Source organism: Empidonax traillii, unplaced genomic scaffold (genome assembly GCF_003031625.1).
Source record: "Empidonax traillii isolate 1590-97213 ecotype Southwest subspecies unplaced genomic scaffold, ASM303162v1 scaffold1217:size511469, whole genome shotgun sequence".
NCBI classification, from domain to species: Eukaryota; Metazoa; Chordata; class Aves; order Passeriformes; family Tyrannidae; genus Empidonax; species Empidonax traillii.
In genome coordinates, this window is record NW_020956410.1 from 474,148 (window position 1) to 496,199 (window position 22,052).

A 22,052-nucleotide genomic window follows, 5' to 3' on the forward strand; every position below is an offset into this window, starting at 1 on the left:
CCTAGTAACAGTGGGAAAAAAAAAACTCTTTAATGGCTTTCCTGCTAAACACTAGATAGAAGATGTAATATCTCCCCAACTAAATGCCCAGGGCATGAGGCAGATATTAACATCGGCTTTATGGCTGCAACACAACATAAAATATTATTGCCATCACAGAAAGCATAATATTTTCAAGAAACAAAACGTTAGACATATTAAAAATAACCCCCATGGCTGTATGTGCATCAGCAAATCCTTGTACCTTACTGCATCACATCAATATGTAAATTTTAGGAATTATTACATACAAATTAATAGCCAGGGACACCACGTCTAATTGACAGTTCCATCCTCAGCTCAGGGGATATTTAAATATTGAGCAGATACTTAAAAGCTGATCCACTCCAGCTTCTGGGTGAAGAGAATCTGTACTATAGCCACAGTCTCGTTTGCCAAGAAATTAATTCTTTAACTTTATTCTCTATTCTTTTTTTTTTTTTTTTTTTTTGGGGGGGGGAGGTGTTTGCTTTATTTCTTTTTTCCTCAAGCCACAAGCACACAATTTTATTTGAATTGATTTCAGACCACACCACCCCTGAAGAGCCGCTCTTTAAACGGGAGTTTTAGGAAACTTAAAGAACAAGCAAGAAATGCATCTCCTCAGTTTCTGTGTAATCAGGAGCTCTCAGAAATTAAAAAATACATGAATTATTAAAACCTGGTGCTGTTGATCTTCGAGTGAATACTGCAACATACATACAATAGTGTGTACATATGTGCACATCTATACATGCACACAGGTACAGGCACACTACTCTTCATGTAATAAAGCATTTACACAGTTGGAAAGTAGTTGGAATTCATCAGTACCACTTCTGAAAAGTACTCTAGTGTTCAGTTTTTGCCCTAAATAATTCCAGAAGAACACCCCGAGTTTCCAGTTTATAATTTGTGAGATAAAGCACATTGAAATCCTTTAAAACCGACATGTATTCAGTCCCTTTTAGTTAAAAAAGAATTAAAACCAACAGATGTGAATTACTTTTTGTTTGTGTAATACTTTTTCAGGGCTGTGTGTGTTTATAAAAATCATCAGCTCTATTCTGCAGTCAGGCTGTGTAAATTATTTGCAAGGTATAGTGGAAACACTGTCTAGTCCTCAACCAGCATCAAACTTTGCAGCACAAAGCTTTCAAGCTGTTTACTTCAAAACCTACAATTTAAATACATGACACCACACACCAGAGACCCCTCAAAAATTTGCCATTTCCTGTAAATCTAAAGCCAAACTTCATTTTACCCTCTAACATTTAGTAAGTAAGTAATCTAAGACTCTTAAATCTGAATAAGAAGCCAAGATCTCAGATTTGGTTTGCCAAGTTCCTTTATTGTGCAATTTCGAACATCTAGTATATGCTACATTGTGCTAGTGCTAAAGTTCTGCTGTACAAAAATAAGGAATTTATAGTTGACCTATGCTACACAGTTTCACAACCTGTAACTGCAGTACATTTAACATACAGTCTTCCACTAAATGAATACATTTATACTTTGATAAAACTATAGATACAGACTGAAAGAACACTGAAGACACAACAAATGGAGTCGGTCTGCTAGCTGCTTTTAATTTATTGGAATTATCTTGTTTCAATACACCTTCAACCCTCCCCCCGGTCTTTAATTTACTTTTAAACCTTCTACACATTTTCATGGCATCAAGTACTGGAAAAAATGTACTTAAAACCCTAAAATAATGGATTCAAAAATGGGAATTCCACACAAATTTTAAGAAAAAGCCAGAGCTTTGTTTTTGTGAAAATAAGGGAAGGAACATGTAACAGCTAGCTTAAAATTATTTATCTCTATATAGGTATAAATATTATAAGGATTATCTATTACGGAATGGTTTTATGTCCAAAAAAAAAAAAAAAAAGAGAGAACAGAAAAAAAGCTTTGACAAGTTTCTTTTTAGAGTCAACACATCAATAACACATATTAGTGCAAATAATAGCAACACATTTTGGAACGACTGATTACTTCTACCATGAAGTTCACAGGATATTTTAGGGGTAACATTGATTTATTGCAAGTAATGGCACAAGGATGCTTCTCCACACTTGCTGCTTTCTTCCATTATTTATTGCAGCTATGAATCTGGACCACAAACACATCAGAAGTAGTAGAAGGAGAGTGCTAAGTGACATGGTAAAGTAGAAAACTTCCTATGCTTTCTAAAATCTGAATTGTCTCTCCTTATTCAAGATGACCATCAGTACTAAGCCCTATTCAGTCTTAAAATCTACACTACTTTTTAACAGTATAAGGGTATATTCTGGGCTGAGGGAATAGAGATACAACCAGAAAAAGATGCACATTAGTAAGCATCGACTCCCATTACTTGTTGGACTTCACTGAGTACTGAAGTGCATAAAAATAGATAATATGCACTTTGACCAACTTTCCATTTTAAGAAATTTTAACTTTAAAATGATATTACAGATCAGTAAGATCATTCTACAAGTACTCTTTATATTTTCTAGTTGCTTCAGCCAAAAATTAGGCTTTTAAAGTTAAGCACTGCTATTATTATAGTATTCTAAGATAAGAGTGAGGTTATTCACTGTAGTGTATAAAGTTTCAGATGCTGTAGCAGTCCTACCTTACTACTCATTAAGGCATTATCCATTTCCTTCAGAAACAACTTAACTGCACAGGAATTAAGTTAAATGTAACCAAATTAATCAATTCCTGTTCTTGAAGTTCTGTTTTAGTTCAGCCTTTCGACTTCCCTCATGAGTAAGACCTCAAAGGCCAAACTCTGCCCAAGCTGATACAAATCACTGCTGGGGTGAGTAGTGTTTACTACATATTTATTTATTAATTTAAATAATATCTTTGTGCAACTATAGGCAAAAGATTGAGGAGAACTCTCAAAAAGAAGCAAAACCCTTGAGGGCAAGTACAATATATTTCCTCAGGGTGTTCAGACATCATTCCAATAAATTAGTACTAAAGTGCTTTATAACTACATACAGAATCCTTCTGCCTCTATGCAATTATCACACTTTGCTCATTCCTGAAATTTTGTACTTGTATAACTGCGAAGTACCAGCAGCCAAACTCATTGTATGTACCATAACCACGTGCAGGTCCAGTGTTTAGGCTCTTCCTTTGTAAAATGAAGCAGCTGTACAAAAATGCCAGCTTTCCTCACTGTAATACTCCTGGGGTGCAATGAGGCCAGCCGAAGAGGCAGCCTTGACTGGAACATATTTCCATATTCTAGGTCATGGGTTTGTCTGAACTCAGACAAAATATCTAAGATAAGAAGGCAACACTTGCCCAAATTAGGAGTGTTACCACGCTGTAAGTTAATGTGTGAATGTACAGCACACTTGTTCTCCACCAAATCCATGGGTGGGCACAGACACACACACAGCAAGCTCTCCCAGTGCCTGGTGCAAACCTGCTCCCTGCTTGGCAAGGCACGGAGCCATCTGACACTTCCCTCACACAGCGTGACCGTGCGCTCGTACTCCCGCCACGCTGTCAGGGAGATTCACACCATCGCTCTCTGCGCACCAACTTCTCCTCTCAGGCAGGTGTTAAGATTAAAGCACAGAAATGTCTGCCTGGACATTTGTTGAGGGGCAGAACAGATGCAGTTTGCCAAGACCTTGTGAATGAGGCCTTTGAGAAACGTGGTACTTTCTGAAGGAGCACCTACACAGGTTGTAAGTGGTTTAAAATTGCACATTAATTTGTCTGAACCCACAATTCCCACATAGGCAAGTTCTCTGTGAGATTTCTGAAGCTGCACTGTGTTATCTTCACGCAAGTTAAGGAGGGAAAAAGTGCATAATATACTCCTATAACTTACTAATAATCACTGCTACCATAGCTGTGAAGAAGTCTGCCTATTGTGCCCGGTGTGCTATTAAGGATTCTTGGGAGTACACACACAAAACTAGACTTGTAACATGTAGGTCTAGAGGAGTCCACTGCAAAAATAGACTTAACCTATGCAAATAATGCATACAGCGTGTCTTATGTTTCAGAAACACACTCCAAGCTGTGGTTGGTTTTAAATACCAAAAGGCACTATAATGCAGTTTTAACCGGAAATCCTTTAAATCAAATTGATTTCAAGTATCATTTTATGTGATCCGAAAAGCCCAAGATTGGCAGTTTCAGTTTATAGAACTCCAGAAGTACAATTTAAAAGAAAAATTTTGAAGTTGCTATCAGAGTAAGATGAGTTCCCAGCTCGTTTGTCATGAATGCTTAAAGATCAGCTTTCAAATAAGTAAATATATTAGCTTAAAGATTACAGTAATCAAGTTGTAACTCTGCTATAACTGGTAATAAAATATTACAGCTAACTGATTTGTACTTAATTATACGGAAAAATGGCACTCAAATTACCATCTTCATAGACACTTTGCAAGATATTTTGATTATTTCATTTAACTCCATGTAACAGGAACCAGGATTCACTGGTCTGTAGTTAGTGCTGTCAACAGACTCAGGAAGAACTCTGGGCACAAATGCATTCTCTGCCATCCTGAATAGTTTTCTGGGTTATAGGCTGCTGCACTTTCATAGCAGAGCTTTTTCAGGACATATATGAGTGCCTTTTTCAGACGTACACAGGATGGCCAACGGCACTTGAAGGTCTTATTAAGAAGCCTGTACGTGTTAAGGGTTTAGTTGTTGGAAGGGGAAGGGGGCCAGGGATCTGTTTAGAAACAAAGTTACTTATTTTTTTTTAAATGATCCACCTTCTACTCTGCTTTCCAGGTACTTGTCCAACTCTGCCTCTCTTTTCACCGCCTCTGGCGATACCTTTGGTGCATTCGGAAAACAGATCAATATCACACTCATGTTGTCTCGACTTCCCTGGTGGAAAAGAAAAAAGGATTTGAGAAATGTATACACACACCAGGCTAAATACACATCAAAGCATTTTACACATAGAAATTCACAAATCATACGGTATTAGAATCCAACTTTTACTACTATGGATTAATATTATCCTTAGCATTAATTTCCCCTCGCAGAATTCCGTGCCCGTTCATTCGGTACAACTGTTAAGTCACCAATTTGTTCTTTCCTCTTTTGTGGTCTGAAGACTACATGGAGCCAATTATAGACAGCCCATGGTCTTCTAAAAACTGGCATCAGTCATGAGTGATGTGTAATTACAAAGTTGTGTTCCACCTTATTTCAAGTACTATCCAATTGTTGGGGAAAACAGCTGAATATTAGATGAGTGAACAGAACCATTACTGCTTAAAAGCACTAGGCAGGAAAGTGCTGAATTAAGACAGTGCTTCCACCTAAAATCACAACTATTAGGTTCCACCCCCTCTTTTCTTTTGAATCAAGTAAAGTTACAAGTGAGAGAATTTGTTTGAAGACTGGCTGGGAAGAGCCCAGGCCTCTACAAAACCAATTCTTTGAAATGGAAACATTTAAAACCCAACTAAACAGAACCCCAATACTTGAATATGTTAAAATACAACAACATTCTGCTTACGCAAAGTAAATTATTTAGTTTGCTTTCAATAACCCTGTGCTCTGGTCTACAAAACACGCATCCATACGCTAACTTTTAATGATAACTAAACTCTTTGATGTCAGCAAGATCAAGAACAAGCCAGTGTTCAGAATGAGAGTGTCTGGGGGTATGGGGAGGTGCTGACAGCTGGCTCCTGCAAAGCTTACAGCATCCACAAGCCACTGTTCCTTTCCTGGAATTTGTTTTCAGCATTATAAAACAAAAATTGCAAACAAAACCATAAGCATTATCAATCTGCCAAAGTGTTGGAAAGCAATTACATTCTTCCAAACAGGAAACAATGACTCGGTTAGCCATGTGGCAAAAGCAGAGATGCTGTCTTGTCTCTTTAGAATCAAAAGTGTTGGTTTTTTACATTCTGACTTCTAGCTTGCATTTGGAAATTAAGTATCAAGCTACAAAACTCAGTGCTTGGAACCTCTTCTGCAGCTGCATCACCCTGCAACTTATAAATACAAAGTAAAAGTTATTGCTGACAAAATTACACAGATGCGTCAAACCAAAAGGTCCTGCCTTCTATTTGAGCTGGTCTCAGAGCTGTATCACGCAACACTGAATTAGAAATACAGTAATTAAACCAAAATAAACACTAACATAGGAAAACAGATCTTCATATAGTTAAGAAGGAACTTTAAACTGCAAAATATGAAGTCAAGGTTCATTATTCTGCATTTATCTTGGTGTAATTATATCAGTAATATTACTACTATATGTCAAAGAAAGGAGGAGAAGATTAGGAATGGAAAAAATGATCTCAAGCCTGATTAAGTCTTAAGAGCTAAGGTTTTGTAAAGTATGTTATGAAACAGAAAAGGGCAGTTATTGTCTTGCCCATAAATTCCCATCAGCTCCTAGTTTTCCACCAATCACAATGTATCTGTACATGATTATAAACTCTAATTGACCAAAACCACCAGAAAGACATATTGTTTCTCTTGTGTGTTCATTGCCCCTCTATCACAATTTCTGTGGGAGACACGGTCATTTACTGTCAAAGTCATGTTAACACAAACCATTGGACACTTATAGGCTGGAATCAAAACTTATTCTTAACTTGTTCATAAACTTCTAATAGTCAAATCACAGTAAACTCAGCTTCTCTCAAGTCTGGCTACCTTGTACAAGCAGGTGTCAACTATCTCATTGCAAACTTTCTCAAGGTCATCAGTGACTTCAAGTCTGGATCTTACAAAGTCACACAGCTCTTCATTTCCCATAACATCCCAGATACCGTCGCACGCCAGGATGATGAACTGATCGTCTTCTTCTGATCTCTCGATTTCATAAACTTCAGGCTCGGGGGAGACCAGCTGTTCTGTAGGACCTTTCCCATGGACACATTTGTAATCAAAGTCCCCAAGCGCCCTTGAAACAGCAAGGGAGCCGTTCACACGCTGAATCATTACGGAGCCACCTGCATTCTGTATGCGCTCCTTCTCCAGCGGATTGCTTGGTTTGTGATCCTGTGTGAAGAAGTGAACCTTCCTGTTTCGACAAAGCAACCCTCTCGAGTCTCCACAGTTGATGAAGTATGTGTGTTGGGGGGAAATCATGACACCCACAGCTGTTGACCCACTTCTGTCTGCGCCATGTTTCTTCTCCGAGATGACTCTCATGTGTTCATCAATTTGCAGGAAACCTGTTCTGATGCCGCTCTTTACACTTTCCACAGATGGTGGCCCATCTGGCCCTTTAAAATCCTGGTTGCTCGTGATGTGATCTAATAAATGCTCACAGCAGTACTTGGCAACCTGTGATCCAGCGTGCCCATCATATACAGCAAAAAATGACCATCCATCAAGTCCGTTTGGCAAACCGATCACAGCCGTGTGTGCGTCCTCCATTTCCACGCGCCAGCCCTGCATGCTGCTCAGGCCGTAACGGAGCCCGTTCCCTTGCCCCTGGGCATTATGCTTCTCCATCTTTGGCTTGTCTAAAAATGCTCCCATGGTGACCTTCCTTCAGTTCTGCAAGGAAGAAGGAAAGAAAAAAAAAATATTATTAAGATATTTCCTTGTTTGAAAATCCTACTGGAAGTTATTAAATAATGGCACAAATGATGTTAAGATGACAAAAAACCAGCTATAAAGCTAAGATTTTTCTGTGTCTTGAGTCAAATCTGCATTGCTTTCATCTAATTTAAACAAGGGCACTACTACTAGCTGAAATGCACTTCTCGTATTTTTGTATTTTCAGCTGTTTTACTTGAAAAATTTATATTCCACTATCATTCACGGTTCTGACAAAAGCCTCTAATATAAGTATGTATGAAATCAGTTTCAAAGAGGACTTGTTCACTGGCACACATCTGAATAGCTGTTCCCTGCGATTACTGAGCCATGAAAGAGTTCAATGTTTCCAGAACAGTGGCATTCCCTAGATCCCTACCTGCTGGCCACAAATTCCTGCTCGAACTCTGCTTTCCTCATAGTGATGGGGAAATGAAAGCAAACTGATTAAGTTTTCTTTTGGGGAGGGGGGCAGGTTCAGGGGGTTTTGTTTTGTTTGGGTTGTTTGTTTGTTTGTTTTTTGAAACAGATAAATTATCTCAATGACCGAGATGATGCCAGAGTCTGCATAAAGGAAAAAGCAACCCTGGATAATCTAAGAGCAGGACTGGGAAGGAACAGAGCAGCTGTCCCTTTAGGCAGCAGCAAGCCATTAGTTTGGCTCAGCCATCTTGTGAAAGCTCATCCTTAGATTTTCGGTTAAATTACGCAGCAAGCTTCTCAGATGTCTGTGCTGCAGATTTACTTAAAACCTTAATGTATTCATGCTTCACTGAAAGACAACTGCCCCTGACAAGTCTGAGGAAATCTGTTTGGAAATAAAATCACATGTATTGTAAATTCATGTGTGAATCAAGATTCAAGCCAGACCAATACACTGCACACCCTCTCCTCCTCCACCTCCTCACTGGGATGTGATGCAGCAAATATTTGTGCTTAAGAGAATAAGAGTTATATTTGCAGGCAGCGTCAACTGACTGGTTTATCTTCATGGCTTTCACACCCTAACCATCCAACCCACCCTTCTAATCCACATCGGGGTTATTTGTGCATTCATTATTAAAAAACCATACAAAATAGGTCACACATTTTACATACTTGCAAATTGTGCCCTGGGAAGCATCAAAGAGTCTGCAAATCACTGTTATACAATGCAAGGTAATGGAACAAGACTATGAGCTTTTCTGTTTGAAGACAGTGGGCAAAAATTAACTGTGAGACGAGACTCTGAAACACGTTTTACCTGAGGCCCAACTAAGCAGCTGCACTAGCAGAAAAATCAGCACATCGGGGGCTTTAGAAATGTTTAACTTGCATGTGGAATATATTTCACCAGTTTTGTAAGTGCCCACATCACTTTTTAATAACATCACTTTCTAATGCAATACAGCACCAGCTATAAGTGACACCATATATCCAACAAAGCTCTTCACATAGTATGTTCCAGCCACTGTCAACCTTTCTAAAACATCTGTGTTAGAATAAACAGTCAAGAAATGTTTATATTTGATCTCACCACAACAGTGATTCAAATGTGAGGCACGGGGACTGGTTATACACTCTCTGGCTCAACGTGCTTTGCTAACAAAAACAACACACATACTTCAGCGGTATGGAGGTGGCAGCAGCAGCACTACACCTCTGCTTCCTCTCACCCCAAACCCTGCTCTGAAGTTCTGTCTCTTCTCGAGCAAACACAAGATATGGGTGCCCAAGCAAACTGTAACCAACCAACAAAACAGAGCGTGCACCAAGCGTGTCTTGTGGCCCAGCACATGCAGGAGGGGTTCACATTACTGCAGTTGCTAGGAAAAAAATACGACTTAAGACTTTTTTATCTTCACATGCAACTCTACTGAAGTCAGAGTGATCAAAATAATTACAGAATGCTGCCATAAATCACATGGGGAATTATTTTGCAGGATAATACTTTCTATTCATTCCATGATAGCAGCAGAGTTTAACACCTCACACTTTTTTATTGTCAAGGAGATCATAAAACAGAATGCAGATATTCAATTCTTTCATCTTTAGAGCTTAAGAAGCAGAAACTGCCTTGACAAATACCACATTTTTGTCAAGTATTTGACATTACTGCTGTGTTTAAAACAAAAGAGAAAAGATTAAGAACAGGATACAGTTAAACTGACCACAAGCACTGTCAAAATTTGGACTCGTCAAAATTGGCAGTGTTCCTTCTGATCTCTCACCTTACTATGTACACAACATCCATGGTTGTGCTTTGTAAGCAGTTTGTCCTGCTCAGTAGTTTATCCTGTAAACCCCAATAAAAATACACACACACACACAGGCCACATGAAGTTTAAACAACTCCTACAGAACTGCCAGCACACTTCCAAAGTTAACCAATCCACTCTCCATTTAAAAACCACGTTGTCTTATTCCTCCCCCAGAAGGTAACCTGAAAGCCGTGGCTCTTCTAAATTAAGCCTTGCAGGTGAGATGTTCACCCAGGATCCTTCAAGGGTGTGAGTTCCCACCACGGATGTGAATACAACCAGGCAGAAGGAAAACCACAATGTGGTCATGCAACAACCCCTCTGGAAATTACCCCCAGCCCAGGGCATGAAGTGACCCCCTGCTGCAACTGCAGTAACAGAGTGCACTTCTCTTCCCTGTGACACTCCAGCCAGTCATACTCCCACTAGAACTTCAGTCTAAACCTGCAGGAAAGGGGGAGGCCGAGCTTTCAAAATCCTCACTGTATCCAAATGGAAAGCATCATTCACTAGTGGATAGAATGTCAGGCTTTTAGGTTTTTCCTAGAATTTTAATTCTCATTCAGAAAAATTCGAGTCAAATATGACCAATCTCTGAATTCTTAGGAGCTGGAGGCTCCCTGCTACTTTCCCCCCCAACTCTTATGTGTAGTTAAAAAAAATAATGTTAGTTTTAAAAGAAGGGAGAGATACACAAACACACACAAAGACTGATGCCTTGCCTCTTTCCGACTAAAAATACCTTTTAGACTTGTTTTTGAGTCCTTATCTACGGAAATATCTTTCACACAGCAGTGTCTACCTAAATTACCGGCACAGTTTTTCATTCTTTGATGAGGTGCTCTGTGCACTACAGTGATTAAGTTGGAATGACACCTTTGGTTAAGCGTTTAACTCCGTATGCAAATCTGATTAACCTATAGCAGTGCAAGTGCCCAAGTTACGGCATGACTTTGTTATGTAAAAACACGAGTCGTCAGACCCAGAACACACTGCATGAACCACGTGCAATAGATAAAGCAACAGATCCTGAACATGGCCTAACTTAGCCACTCTTTGTATTTCTTTAGTCATCTTTCTTAAGAGGAGTCCTCATTTTATGACCTTCATTCTCCAACAGGAGACAGAACCAATCCAATACTCTAGGATCCTCAACTTTTGGGATGCTTGAATGATGCACACGTGCTAAAGGAGACAGACATTCTACCTACTCCCATTAATGGCAAAGTAAGAGAAAATGCATTTGAATCATGAAGTCTAGTGGCAAAGACGCACCATCCACTGTTATTTTCTTGGAGAAGGACCATTCTGAACAGTACTATAAGGGTGGTGCCTCATAAAAAGATGAGGCGCAACATTTTCTTCAGAAATGGCAACTAACACATCTAGCACAGCGAATGCCACAACAATTAGCCAAGCAAACTTCAATTTTAATCTAACATGATTCTTTGTTCACCATCTCCATATCGGGGACCTCCCTCAGTTTTAGGTCCTAAAAAAGCAGAGCTTTCTGCAGTCAAAGTTTCTGGATTTTGGCTCCGAAGAACGGAGAGGCTTCTGAACAAAGCTAGAAGTGAAAACGGACCCCCGTGAACAGAAACAAATAAGCAGGAGACACATCTGTGAGGGCATTTAAACCCTGAGTTCTGAAACCCTGATTTTGTGGAGGTCACACTGAAGGACAGCATCTACAACAAGTGCACGGAGAACTCAAGCTGCAGTTTGCAGACCGCAGGAAAAGCAAGAAGAACACTGCACAGGGCCTATAAAAACCAACACAAGTAACAAGACCTTGGATAAAGCACAAGAGCGCCAAATTTCAAAGGACTGCTGCATTAGAAGCAAAACTGAAATAATGAATGGAGCATGCCAAAGAGTCAGTAGCTAAAACTCCTTGAAAATAGACACAACTGGAGAACAGAGTGGCAAAGAAAAGGAGGGTAATTAGTATACCAGACCATGAACAACCAGGGACAACCACAGATACATCAATGGAATGCATGAAATCTCTTTGCCCCTTCATTTGTTCCCCAAATTGTGCTATCCAGGCAGCACAACTGTAATGCCTTCTGATACACTGGAAAATAAATTTTACTGCTTTGCTATTTGTCTATTCATTTGCTTGAAGGTTCAAGTCCTGCACTGCTCACAAAGGACAGTTAATATAACTCCACATTCCTCTATAAAAATACAACTTATTTTTCCAAGGAATTTGGACAAGGATTTGATCGTTTTGTCCAAGAAAACTAACCACCCCCATCTGAAACCTGTACTTCAACAATATGTAAATTAATAATCCTCTTAAAACAATGTGCAAGTTGTATTCCTTCCACCAGGATAAGCTGCTTACATGAACCACACTGAAGTCACAGGCACTTGTTCTAACTAAGCTGAGAAATACCCCCATACTCCGATTTCCTGGAACAATTCTCTCAGTGACATTACAACCCGTGTGTTGTAATGAGCACCATAAAGAAAGATTACAACCTTTCCTTGAACTGCAGGACACAGAGCAAGTCACCAAATTATACAGACTGTTACTGAATAGAAAAAGGGCATTTGTTCAACTTCAGCTCCAGCCTGATCCGCAGAATTTTCCCCTCTGCCTTCAGCAGGCTGGGTGCAGTAGCCAGACAGCACGGAATTGTGCAAACGTGGAAACATTTTCAGGAGTTAGAGCCTGTTGAATGAAAAACTGACAGAACGGCCTGGATGCCCCAAATCAATTAATTTTAACAAACAACATGTCAGAGATCATCCCAGGGATCGGAAGAATGACTAAAATAAAACAGAACACGCAGATGAGGAGACATAATTACACCACAGTCATGGGCTGAATGAAGTCATGAAAAAGCTTCTTGCCAATGAAACTATTTAAAAACTATTGGAGGCTATATGACTGGGTTCTGGCAGCTGAAAACATCAGTAAAATACTAAAAAATTACAGTTGATGTTTCTGAATGTGTACTTTCAGACACAGGAATACATGGCCAACTAGGAGACAGGAATTTTCTATGAAAAAGATGTAAAAAAAAAATAAAATACAGAAGCAAGGCTATTTGAATAAACATGGACTAACACACAATTTCCTCACCAGAACACTTGCTTCTTGGGGATGCAACTGTAGTCTGTGTTACACTGCAGTAAGATAACTGCAAAGGGAAGAACATAAGAAATTACCCATACTTCTAATAACATTAACAATTTCTTGGTTTAGGGGAGATGTAGGAGCTGTGTCATGTGGCAGACAAAGGGAATAGGAAAAGGCAGACAGATGGAAACCTTAGTTTAAAGAAAGTAAAGAGAAATATCAGAGCTCTCAGAAATAGGCCTTTGGACAGGCAAGAACATCTACACATGGATGCAAGTGAAAGACAGAGCAGGAAAAAAAAACCTTAAACTAACCCAGAGGAAGCAAATTAATGGCACTGTATGTATGAGGGAAAGTATGAACTGTTCCAAACTTTCTCAACTTACCCTCCCTCTCTCCAGGTAATTAAAATGCAACAGTGATTGCAATTAGAACTGCACAGTACAGTAGAAAACACTAAATCCCTGCACCTCTGCTTCCAACACCTCTGAGCTCTGACCCTTCAATAGCTGGTCGAAGGCACTGCCATTTCACCGAGCTGGGCTGTTTTGCAAGTTCTTTTGTTTTTTAAACATAACTTCTCTTCTGCTCGAAATCCCCTTCTCCTTCCTAGGAGCTGACAGCCTTTCCAAATGCCTCCCTGTACTAAGCAGTAAAATATTTTATCCCACGTGGTGTGTGTGGCAGGGCAGGTAGGATTTAGGAGAGGATTATTAAAGCCTTCTGGAACACAGAAAGTAACCATTTCTGAGTTAACACCCTCCCTCCAACAACATGTTTCAGCTTCTTCTTAAAACATCGTTTTCTGCTCCTACCTACCTTTCCTGCAGACAACTAAACCTGTTCCAAGGTTAAACTAGAAGCTTCTCAATATGAATGTATTTTGGCTGAGGTTCAAACTCTCTCCAGCAGAGACATGTGTAATCTGATTTCTGAAAAAGGAAGCCCTGGACATGGAAAAAGATAATTCACCTCTAACAAATTGTTCCTGTAGAAATTTGGAAGACTGTGATGTAGTTTCAAGGTTTCTTTATGGAGTTAATTTTGCAATATGGTCAGTTACTGAAGAAAATAATTTCTTTCCAGAATCATGGGGACCACTGCTGAGAATGGAAAAAAAAAAAACAAAAACAAAAACACTACATTGATTCTGAGGGGAGTTACAACCTGCATCCACAAGCAGAAGTCAATCCTCAGGATCCTAACATGACTGGCACCCTCAGAACACAATTAAGGGAGTATTTCTTGGCCCAAATAGAATTCTTACTTCTTTCTAAATATTCATACCATAAATTACAGGTGGGAAAGCATAAAGAAAACACACTAGGCAGCAGTACCAGAGCATGAGCAGCCCAATCACCATGAAAAACTATGTAGACAACCAAAATAGCACAAACAAGTACTATGAAAATCAATGAGGTAGCTCTGCATAAATTCATATGCTGCTGTCTGAACAGTATGAGAATGAAAACACCAAGGTCCTTGCTTGAAAGCATTAATAAGCAAAAAACATGCCCATGCTGGTGCTTAGTTCAGCACCTTTCTGGTTATTCTTCATTTTCCAAAGATTTCTTACTTAAAAGTGCTGGAAGATAAACAAAAGACACCCCACTTCAGACTCCGAGCTTAGACAACCACTTTGTTAACAGGACAGACACTCCTGCAGGCTCCAGCCAAAATTCAAAGCCCCACTGAAGCAACTGCAAAAAAAGAACTGGAAGATCCAACCAAGGAAGCCGCAGTCTACGTAGACAGGAGTCTGGAGAAAGAAAGGCCTTGCTTCATTTTATATATCAATGATATGCAGTAAGAGTCAAATTTTTTGAAAGAGCAAGGCAAACAAATGGATTTTAAGGATTCCAAGCAAACTGCTCATGTCAGGGCTGCACAGCCATTCCAGTAGAACCACGCACAGCAGTGGTTTCACCACAGGGAAAACACGGGTGAAAAGGAAACAGAAAAAGACAACCCAAAAGAACGGAGCTATAGTAAGTCGTGAAAGTTGATTTACAATTTTTTTCCAGTATTTGTAATACCACGAGTGCTCAGCCACTGTCATCTCTCATCATGACAGATCATTACCCCGCTCCTGGACACTGTAGGCATAATTGAAAATTCTTACTTGAGAACAAGCCACTTAAAGTCCAAGAATTTAACAGACCTGACCATATCAGAAGCTTCAAATAATAGCTAAAACGCCCCTGTTCTTTAAATTTCATTTTTTGATCTCTCATTTACAGACTCAGCACCTTTGTTCACTGCACTACCAATCACACAATACCTGCCATTAAAAAACCCCAAAGTTTAAGACTCATAGAGGAATGCTTTATTTAGTGGAAGAATCACATCAGTCCAGTACTATTTCTGTGTCAGAAAGAAAAAAAAACAAACCCAACCAAAGAAAAAGCATTTGCGTTTTTTATCAAGTTCAGCTAAACCTAGTCAGAAAAAAATCGAGACAGAATTGGAGTCATAGCCTGTCCTGCCAGTACCCAAAAGTCAAAATACTGGTTGAAAAGCCTCAAGACCAGGATGGCTTATTGGAATAGCCAGGACTGCTCAAGCTGCTCAAATGCCACTGGAGTGAAGTCAAGCTACTGCCAATTTGTCTTTGTGTTTCAGCTGAAGTGTTAAAATAAACCAGGAAAAAGATGCTCCATGGAAAAAGGTCCCCATGGGATTATTTGCTGAGACTCCAAAAACAAAGGGAGGCTAGAATAACTACAATTTAAAAAACAACAACACAGCAATTACATTAAGTGAACTATTCCTGAAATATGGAAACAAAAATTACTCACAGTCACTTTCTGTTCAGGAAACTGCCACGTTTTTTACAGCTGGTGTTGTTGCCTGTAGTAATATGCACAGATTCTTATAAACCCCCTCCATCCTTCTGTCACACTGTTTCACTGATAACCTCACCACAAACATCTTGAAAATTAAGTTAGCACAGTCCTATATACTTCAAGAAAACTGAATACATGGACTCATCCCACTACCTGCTCTTTAATTTTTCCCCTCTGTGTCTCCAGTTTCTTACCAAGATCACTCCTCCTTTTAAAAGATAATTATTTAAAGCTTTCAAACCTCAAATCTTCATAACTTCAACAAGAAGTATCAGTCATCTGTTTGTGATTTGTCTGATGAGCCATTTCTTTATCAATATGGAAGAATGAGACCCAAGTGAAAATAAAGTTTATACATTCAGTGCTTGGGAATAAAATAAACTATTTAGAGAAAATGAAACCATTATGTATGTACCCAATGATTAGAAGATGATGTTTGTATGAAGGCCACAAAATCTCCTGTTTAGTCAAGTACTCAATATTATTAAATAACACACAAGTGATTTCCTGGCGCTTTCACTTTACATGAAAGTATTAATGGGGTTCTAATCTCAGCAATATTAACACTATTCTGGTAAGGCTGCAGGAAAAGCAGCTACAGGAGAGACTTAAAACCTGATGACTACACACGGGAATAAAACGGCAATAAAATAGGAAATGTTCCGAAGTGTACAGCTGTAACCTGGCTCTGCTTGCAAGGAAATGACATCAAAACCATGCCAGGAGCACATTAAGACCTGGAAGTCAAATCCTCAAAGCTTAGGAAAAGCTGGAGTTTGTTCATTTGTACATACACGGAGCTTTTATTTACAAAGCTGTTTTGCCCTCACGTCCCCAGCATTCCTACCCCATCAAAGAACAAAGTTAGAGGATGACTGCTGCAATAAAGTAGATTTTCTCCCCAAGACTGTATAAAAATATAAAAGTGAGATATTAAAACAAAAAAACCCAAACCATATAGTTTTAGCCTTTTATGCAGGCAGGACCTTTTAGGACAGGTTTTCCTCTGAGGGGCACAGTGATTACCAAGTTCACTTCTATCAGTGCAGAGATGATTTGCCCCCAGTGAACAAGGCAGCAAAGGTGCTCTGCTCAGTCCAAGAGTTCATCACTGCTCTAAACACTCTGGTCACTGAATGAGGTCACTGTCAATTCACTTGTTCTTCAAAATATAAGCAAGGCTCATTTCCAGCACTGCCCAAGCTCAAAGGGCCTCGCTCTGCAGCCTCAGAACGGTTCTCACTGGAGAAATACTCACTAGAATTGACTGGGGGAGCCAGAAAATTACTGACTGACAGAAACTGATTATTTCTTCATTAAGTTTTCCTACAATTTAATGCTAAGTGCTTACCTGCCCACATTTTTCCACATCCTGCACACCTTTCAAAGACTGGGATTTACTTAACAGCTGGAGAATTCCTTGAGCACATCTCCAAACACAAAGAGCATGGGCACAGTTTACAGTTCTCTATTGCCATTTTAGAGTATTTTTAAGTAAAAAACTACCACAGAGTGTTATGGACAAATAGCTATGATATATGGTCAAGAATACAGACTACCATCCAAATTCCAGAGCACAAGTACAGTTGGCAGTTAAAATGAACTGCACACAGAGAGACAGAAAATCCTTCAAGTTACAGCTGAGGCCCAACCATGAGAACACGTTTCATCCTCTAGGTCACACTCCAGCCAGGCATTTAGGCATGAGAGCAACATCACACATCTGAGTAGTCCCACATAATTCAGTTGCATGTGGAGTATCAGCATAAGCACACTGAAGTGCTTTGCTTTATTTAAACTGCAGCTATCAAAATACAAGCCATGTTACATTTGTGTTTGTTGGGTTTGTAAACTATTATCTTCGAAGACCTTACAGAGCTTTTTACCTACTAAAATATTCTTACCTGAGCTGAGAAACAACCTGCTAGCAATTAAGAGAATAATGTACTTTTTCCTGCCTTTCTCCACATTTCAATATTGAAACACTGTTAGCCAGTTTGTGCTTTTTCTTTGTATCACTTAGATGCTCTTTGGATATATATACATATATCCTGATACAAAGTTTACACTCTAAACAGTAGAAGTGTACTTCCCTGGAACTGTCTGTCAATGAAGAAAGTTTCTATTCTGTTGTTTTAGTCACATCTAAACTCTTTTTGAGAAGAGCTGTTAAAAAAAAAATCTGAGCAACTGTTTCACGTATTTGTAAACACACTCGCTTTTGTAGACTCCAGCAGCAAGCTGAAGCATCCATCAGTGAATTTTACCAGTATATGTGTTTAAACACAAACAGAAATAAATATAAATATGATAGAGACTTGACAGAATTCTGTAACTTAAATTTGTGGTTTAACACAGAGCAGAGGTTAGCAGACAGAAATACAAGAAAGCTGACCTTACAGCAGTGGTTTGACACCAGTAACACTCAGTGGTTACTACCTCTACCCAGGAACAAAAATCAGCCTGCTCACTCCCATGGTATCATATCTGTTTTCTCCTCCTGCCCTGATCACAATTTTCTTGGTCTAAACATTCTTCCTCGTCTTAAGAGTCAAATGATTTAGTCTGGCAATATTAAATCTTAATAAATGCTAAATTGTTCTTTCACAGACAGCAATATAAGAAGCTACAAGTAGATAACGCTACCTCCACTGTCATCCACATCACATCATGGATCAAATACATGAATTCTCCTTAAACAATACTTTTTAGCCTCTGGTTAAACAGAAGGCATATAAAATGCCATAAAATGTAAATTTATGTACATTCCATAGACCTTCTAAAATCCTAAGAACACCAGCATTTTTTCAGGGATTACAAATTGTACACACATACTTGACACTTTGCCATTCGTTCAATGAAAAGCACTGGAGTTAAGCATGTGAAATTTTACAGAGGTTTATTTCTTATCCCAGTATTTTAAACTGAAATTTGGATCACGTGACTAAAACTACAGAGATCAGTAAGAATTCAGCAACAAAGCAGTATCCAAAAGGGGTTTAATATTCAAAAAAACCAAATGAGACTACAAGTTGCATTATCTAGAAAGAAACGGATGATAAGTCAATTTTTGTTTTTTAAAGTAAAAGTCAAGAATGATTTATGAGAAAAGAGGAGCAAAAATCACCAAGGGCCACATGCATTAGCAGGAATAAATGTTGCTTGTCTCAGGTTTACCTGTGATAAGCCACTACTGTCTTGACTTCAAACACTGGTACTAGTCAAGTCTTAAAAAACGCCTCTGGTTTGCAGAGACAAAACAAATACAATTATTTTACAGTACTTTCCATTCCCAAACTTGCTTATTTAATAACACAACCTGCATCATTCCATCACTTGATTGCAATGCAGTTCAGCTTAGCCAATTATGTAAGTGTATTTTACATCAGAATGGACCTGAACACTTAATTTTTAAGTCAATAGCAATGCCAGTATTTTAGTGAGAAATACGCTGGTCTTAAATGACTTATACATTTAGGTCATCTTGTGAAAGCAGCTGCTTTATGTTCCATAGTTTCACTAAAAAGGAAAAGTGCAATAAGATCTCTTATTGACAGCTGCATTCAAAAACATACCAGTTACATAAGTTTGCAAATTATACTGTGACAGAGTTAAATTTCTAAGCATTTTAACGACAGTACTCAAAATGCTGTCTCAGCAAGAATGACTCAACTCCACCACATAAGCTGCACTCCAGATAAGAAGCAACCAGCTCGATTTCATAGAAAAAAAATAATTTAGTAATCTGCTTTAATTCAGATTGTTCTGAGCTGTGCTTGTTTAGACCTGCAAACTTCACCAGTCATTTGGCATTTCCATCTTCCCTCCTCTGGTTCAACAAAAGTAACTCAAGTTTACCTACAGACAATTAAGGAAATACTTGGAAAACAGGGATAATTTTCTGCTGTACCTCGAGGGGAGAGATTCGCCAGACAACCACCAACCAGAGGAATAAACCTGTAAACCAGAGCTAGGCCTTGCCTTTAAACGACAAGAACGTGGCTATGCCAAACAGAGAGAGAGGACAGACCAGCTCTCTCCACATTTGCCCGAGGCTTTTATCAGAGATCTCTGTGAGAAAAATATTAATAACTGGCATGATGCATCAGCAAGTCTTTTTACTCTTAGCCCAGTCTCATATACAAAAGGTAGACCCAGAAAGGCCTGGAAAACAAAACTTTAGGAGCAGCTCTCCCTACCCCAGGCAAAAACGCTGGTAACAACTACCAAAACTGTTGTCCTTCAACACCTTCCTTGTGATTGATACTGTGACTGGACAGGTAAAGTGTAAAACTTCCCTGACCCATGTTTCTCACACCCATTTTATGTCTCTGATGCCATTCATAGAAAAAAAAACTATGAATAGCAACACAAGGGAAGGTATCATAGAAGAAATGCGGGTAGAAATTGCACAATTTTTGGTCATTTGGCAACTCACACAGGGTCCTGAGTGACAGCAGCCCACCAGCCATAATTTCACTGGCACTTCACAAATCCTGCTTCAGCCACCTAACCAGCTCGGGAAAGTGCTACACGGGTTCATATTTGTAAAGTCATTTCCTAGAATCACAAGAGTTAGAACTCCTACTTTATAAATTCATTCTGTTTACTCTGATGCTAAACATCACAGTCTGAGAAAAACGTATCACCTACCTTCCTCCTAGCTACTGCTCTCGGTGGTCTAAAACCGCCTTCTGCTTAAAAAAAAGTAAACCCAAAAAATTCCTCTGGGTGACACACAGAACCTTAAACCTTAAGGTTTCTAGACAGGCCCTCAGTGAACAGCACTTTCTCATTTGACGGAAGGTACAGCTCAAAAAAAAAAAAAAAAATCTGGTTCTTCCCAAGTATTACTGTAAACTTAAACATTAGTTTTGCAACAACGAAAATTTTGCCACCCACGTGGGCAATGCTGAAATATTTCAATCGTGCTAAATAAATACAAATACGTATCGAACAGGCGCCTGCAAAATCAATTCCCGTGAAAAACTATTAACCTCCAGTCGGTCTTAAAGCTGTATCACAGCTACCAGCACACAACCTAATGTAACAAAAAGCTTTAAACGTATGCTCAGAACCTCTGGCATTTCACACGCAAGCCCAATGAAACCAGCACAACTTTCTCACGCGGGGGGTGGGGGGGGTTAGCGCTTGGTTCCACGGACTTTTACCACGCAGGCCGTGACAGATCACAGACCGTCACGGCGCAACCTTTGCTCAGCGACGTTTGTTTTCAAAGGCACCGAAATCTCTCCCGAACTTTAAAACGCCCGAAAGGCGTTGGCGAGGGGAAGCCGCCCCGCTGCATCACAGTGTCACTATTCGGGGAGCGCTTGATGCTCCGACCCTCGCCAGGGTGGGGTGCTTTAAAAATAGATGCGTGGTGGTGGTGGTTTTTTTTGGTGTTGTTTTTTTTTTTTTTTTTCTCTCCTTCCCCAGTGCCGTGCCCCGAGCGTTAGGGTGGCGATGGGAGAGCAGGCTGTTTATAGCCTTTTATTTAATGAACTCTGGGCGAGGGAAGGAGGAGGGAGGGGGGCAGGGAGAAAGGGAAAGCTGCTGGTTTTCTACCTGAGCCAGGCCCAGCCCGCGCTGCTCGCCCTCTTCTCCCGGTGCCCAGGGCGGGGGGGGGCTGCGGTGACACCCCCGCCCTCAGCCCCTCAGCGGGCGCTGCATTGCAGGGGCTGCGCGGGGGGGTCCCGGCAGCGGCGTTATCCCAGCGGGATCGCACCCGCACCCCCGTTCCCGCTGCCATTCCCATTCCCGTTCCATCCCGGCTGTGCCGCCGGGGATGGCGCCGGGCTCCTCACGCCCCCCCCCCCCCCCACCTCCCCGCGCAGCCACCCCCGGTTGTTTACGGGCCCCGCCGCCCCCTCACGGCGCAGAGAACACTCACCGCCCCGGCCGCGGGGTCTGCGCCGGCTCCGCGGGCAGGGCCGCGCTCCCGCTCCCGGCGGTGAAGGACGGGGACAAGGAGGAGGAGGAGGAGAAGGAGGAGGAGGAGGAGGGGGGCACCCGGCTGGCGGCCTCGCCTCAGCTCATTCACAGGGCGGCTCTGTGCCCAGGGGGAGCCCAGTGCTCATCTCGCCCCCCCGCCGCCGCCGCCGGCCCCCCCCTCAGTCCCCGGGTCCCCCGTCCCTCCCCGGCCCGAGCTGCCCCCGCGCCCACCCGCGCAGCGCCCCCGCGGAGCGCCGACCGCGGACGGACGGACGGACACACGGAGGGACGGACACACGGACGCTCTCGCGCTGCGCTGCTGCCGCCGCCGCCTCCGCCCCTCTGCGCAGGCGCGCGCGCCGCAGGGGA

The 22,052-nt window shown here is 40.8% G+C and overlaps 1 protein-coding gene across 4 annotated transcripts in view; it reads right to left on the reverse strand.

Annotated features, from left to right (window-relative positions):
• PPM1A (protein phosphatase, Mg2+/Mn2+ dependent 1A) overlaps positions 1 to 21,879 on the reverse strand; it is a 34,988-nt gene extending 13,109 nt beyond the window's left edge. For 3 of the 4 annotated variants that reach the window (XM_027905899.1, XM_027905897.1, XM_027905896.1), the window contains exons 1-3: positions 21,643 to 21,879; positions 6,679 to 7,530; positions 4,764 to 4,881 (exon numbers count right to left, since the gene is read on the reverse strand). In XM_027905899.1, coding sequence (XP_027761700.1) covers positions 4,764 to 4,881; positions 6,679 to 7,512 — 952 coding nt within the window. In that variant the 5' untranslated portion in view covers positions 7,513 to 7,530; positions 21,643 to 21,879. The remainder of the gene's footprint in view (positions 1 to 4,763; positions 4,882 to 6,678; positions 7,531 to 21,642) is intronic. The other variant, XM_027905898.1, reaches the window with a different exon arrangement.
• Positions 21,880 to 22,052: the final 173 nt, after the last annotated feature.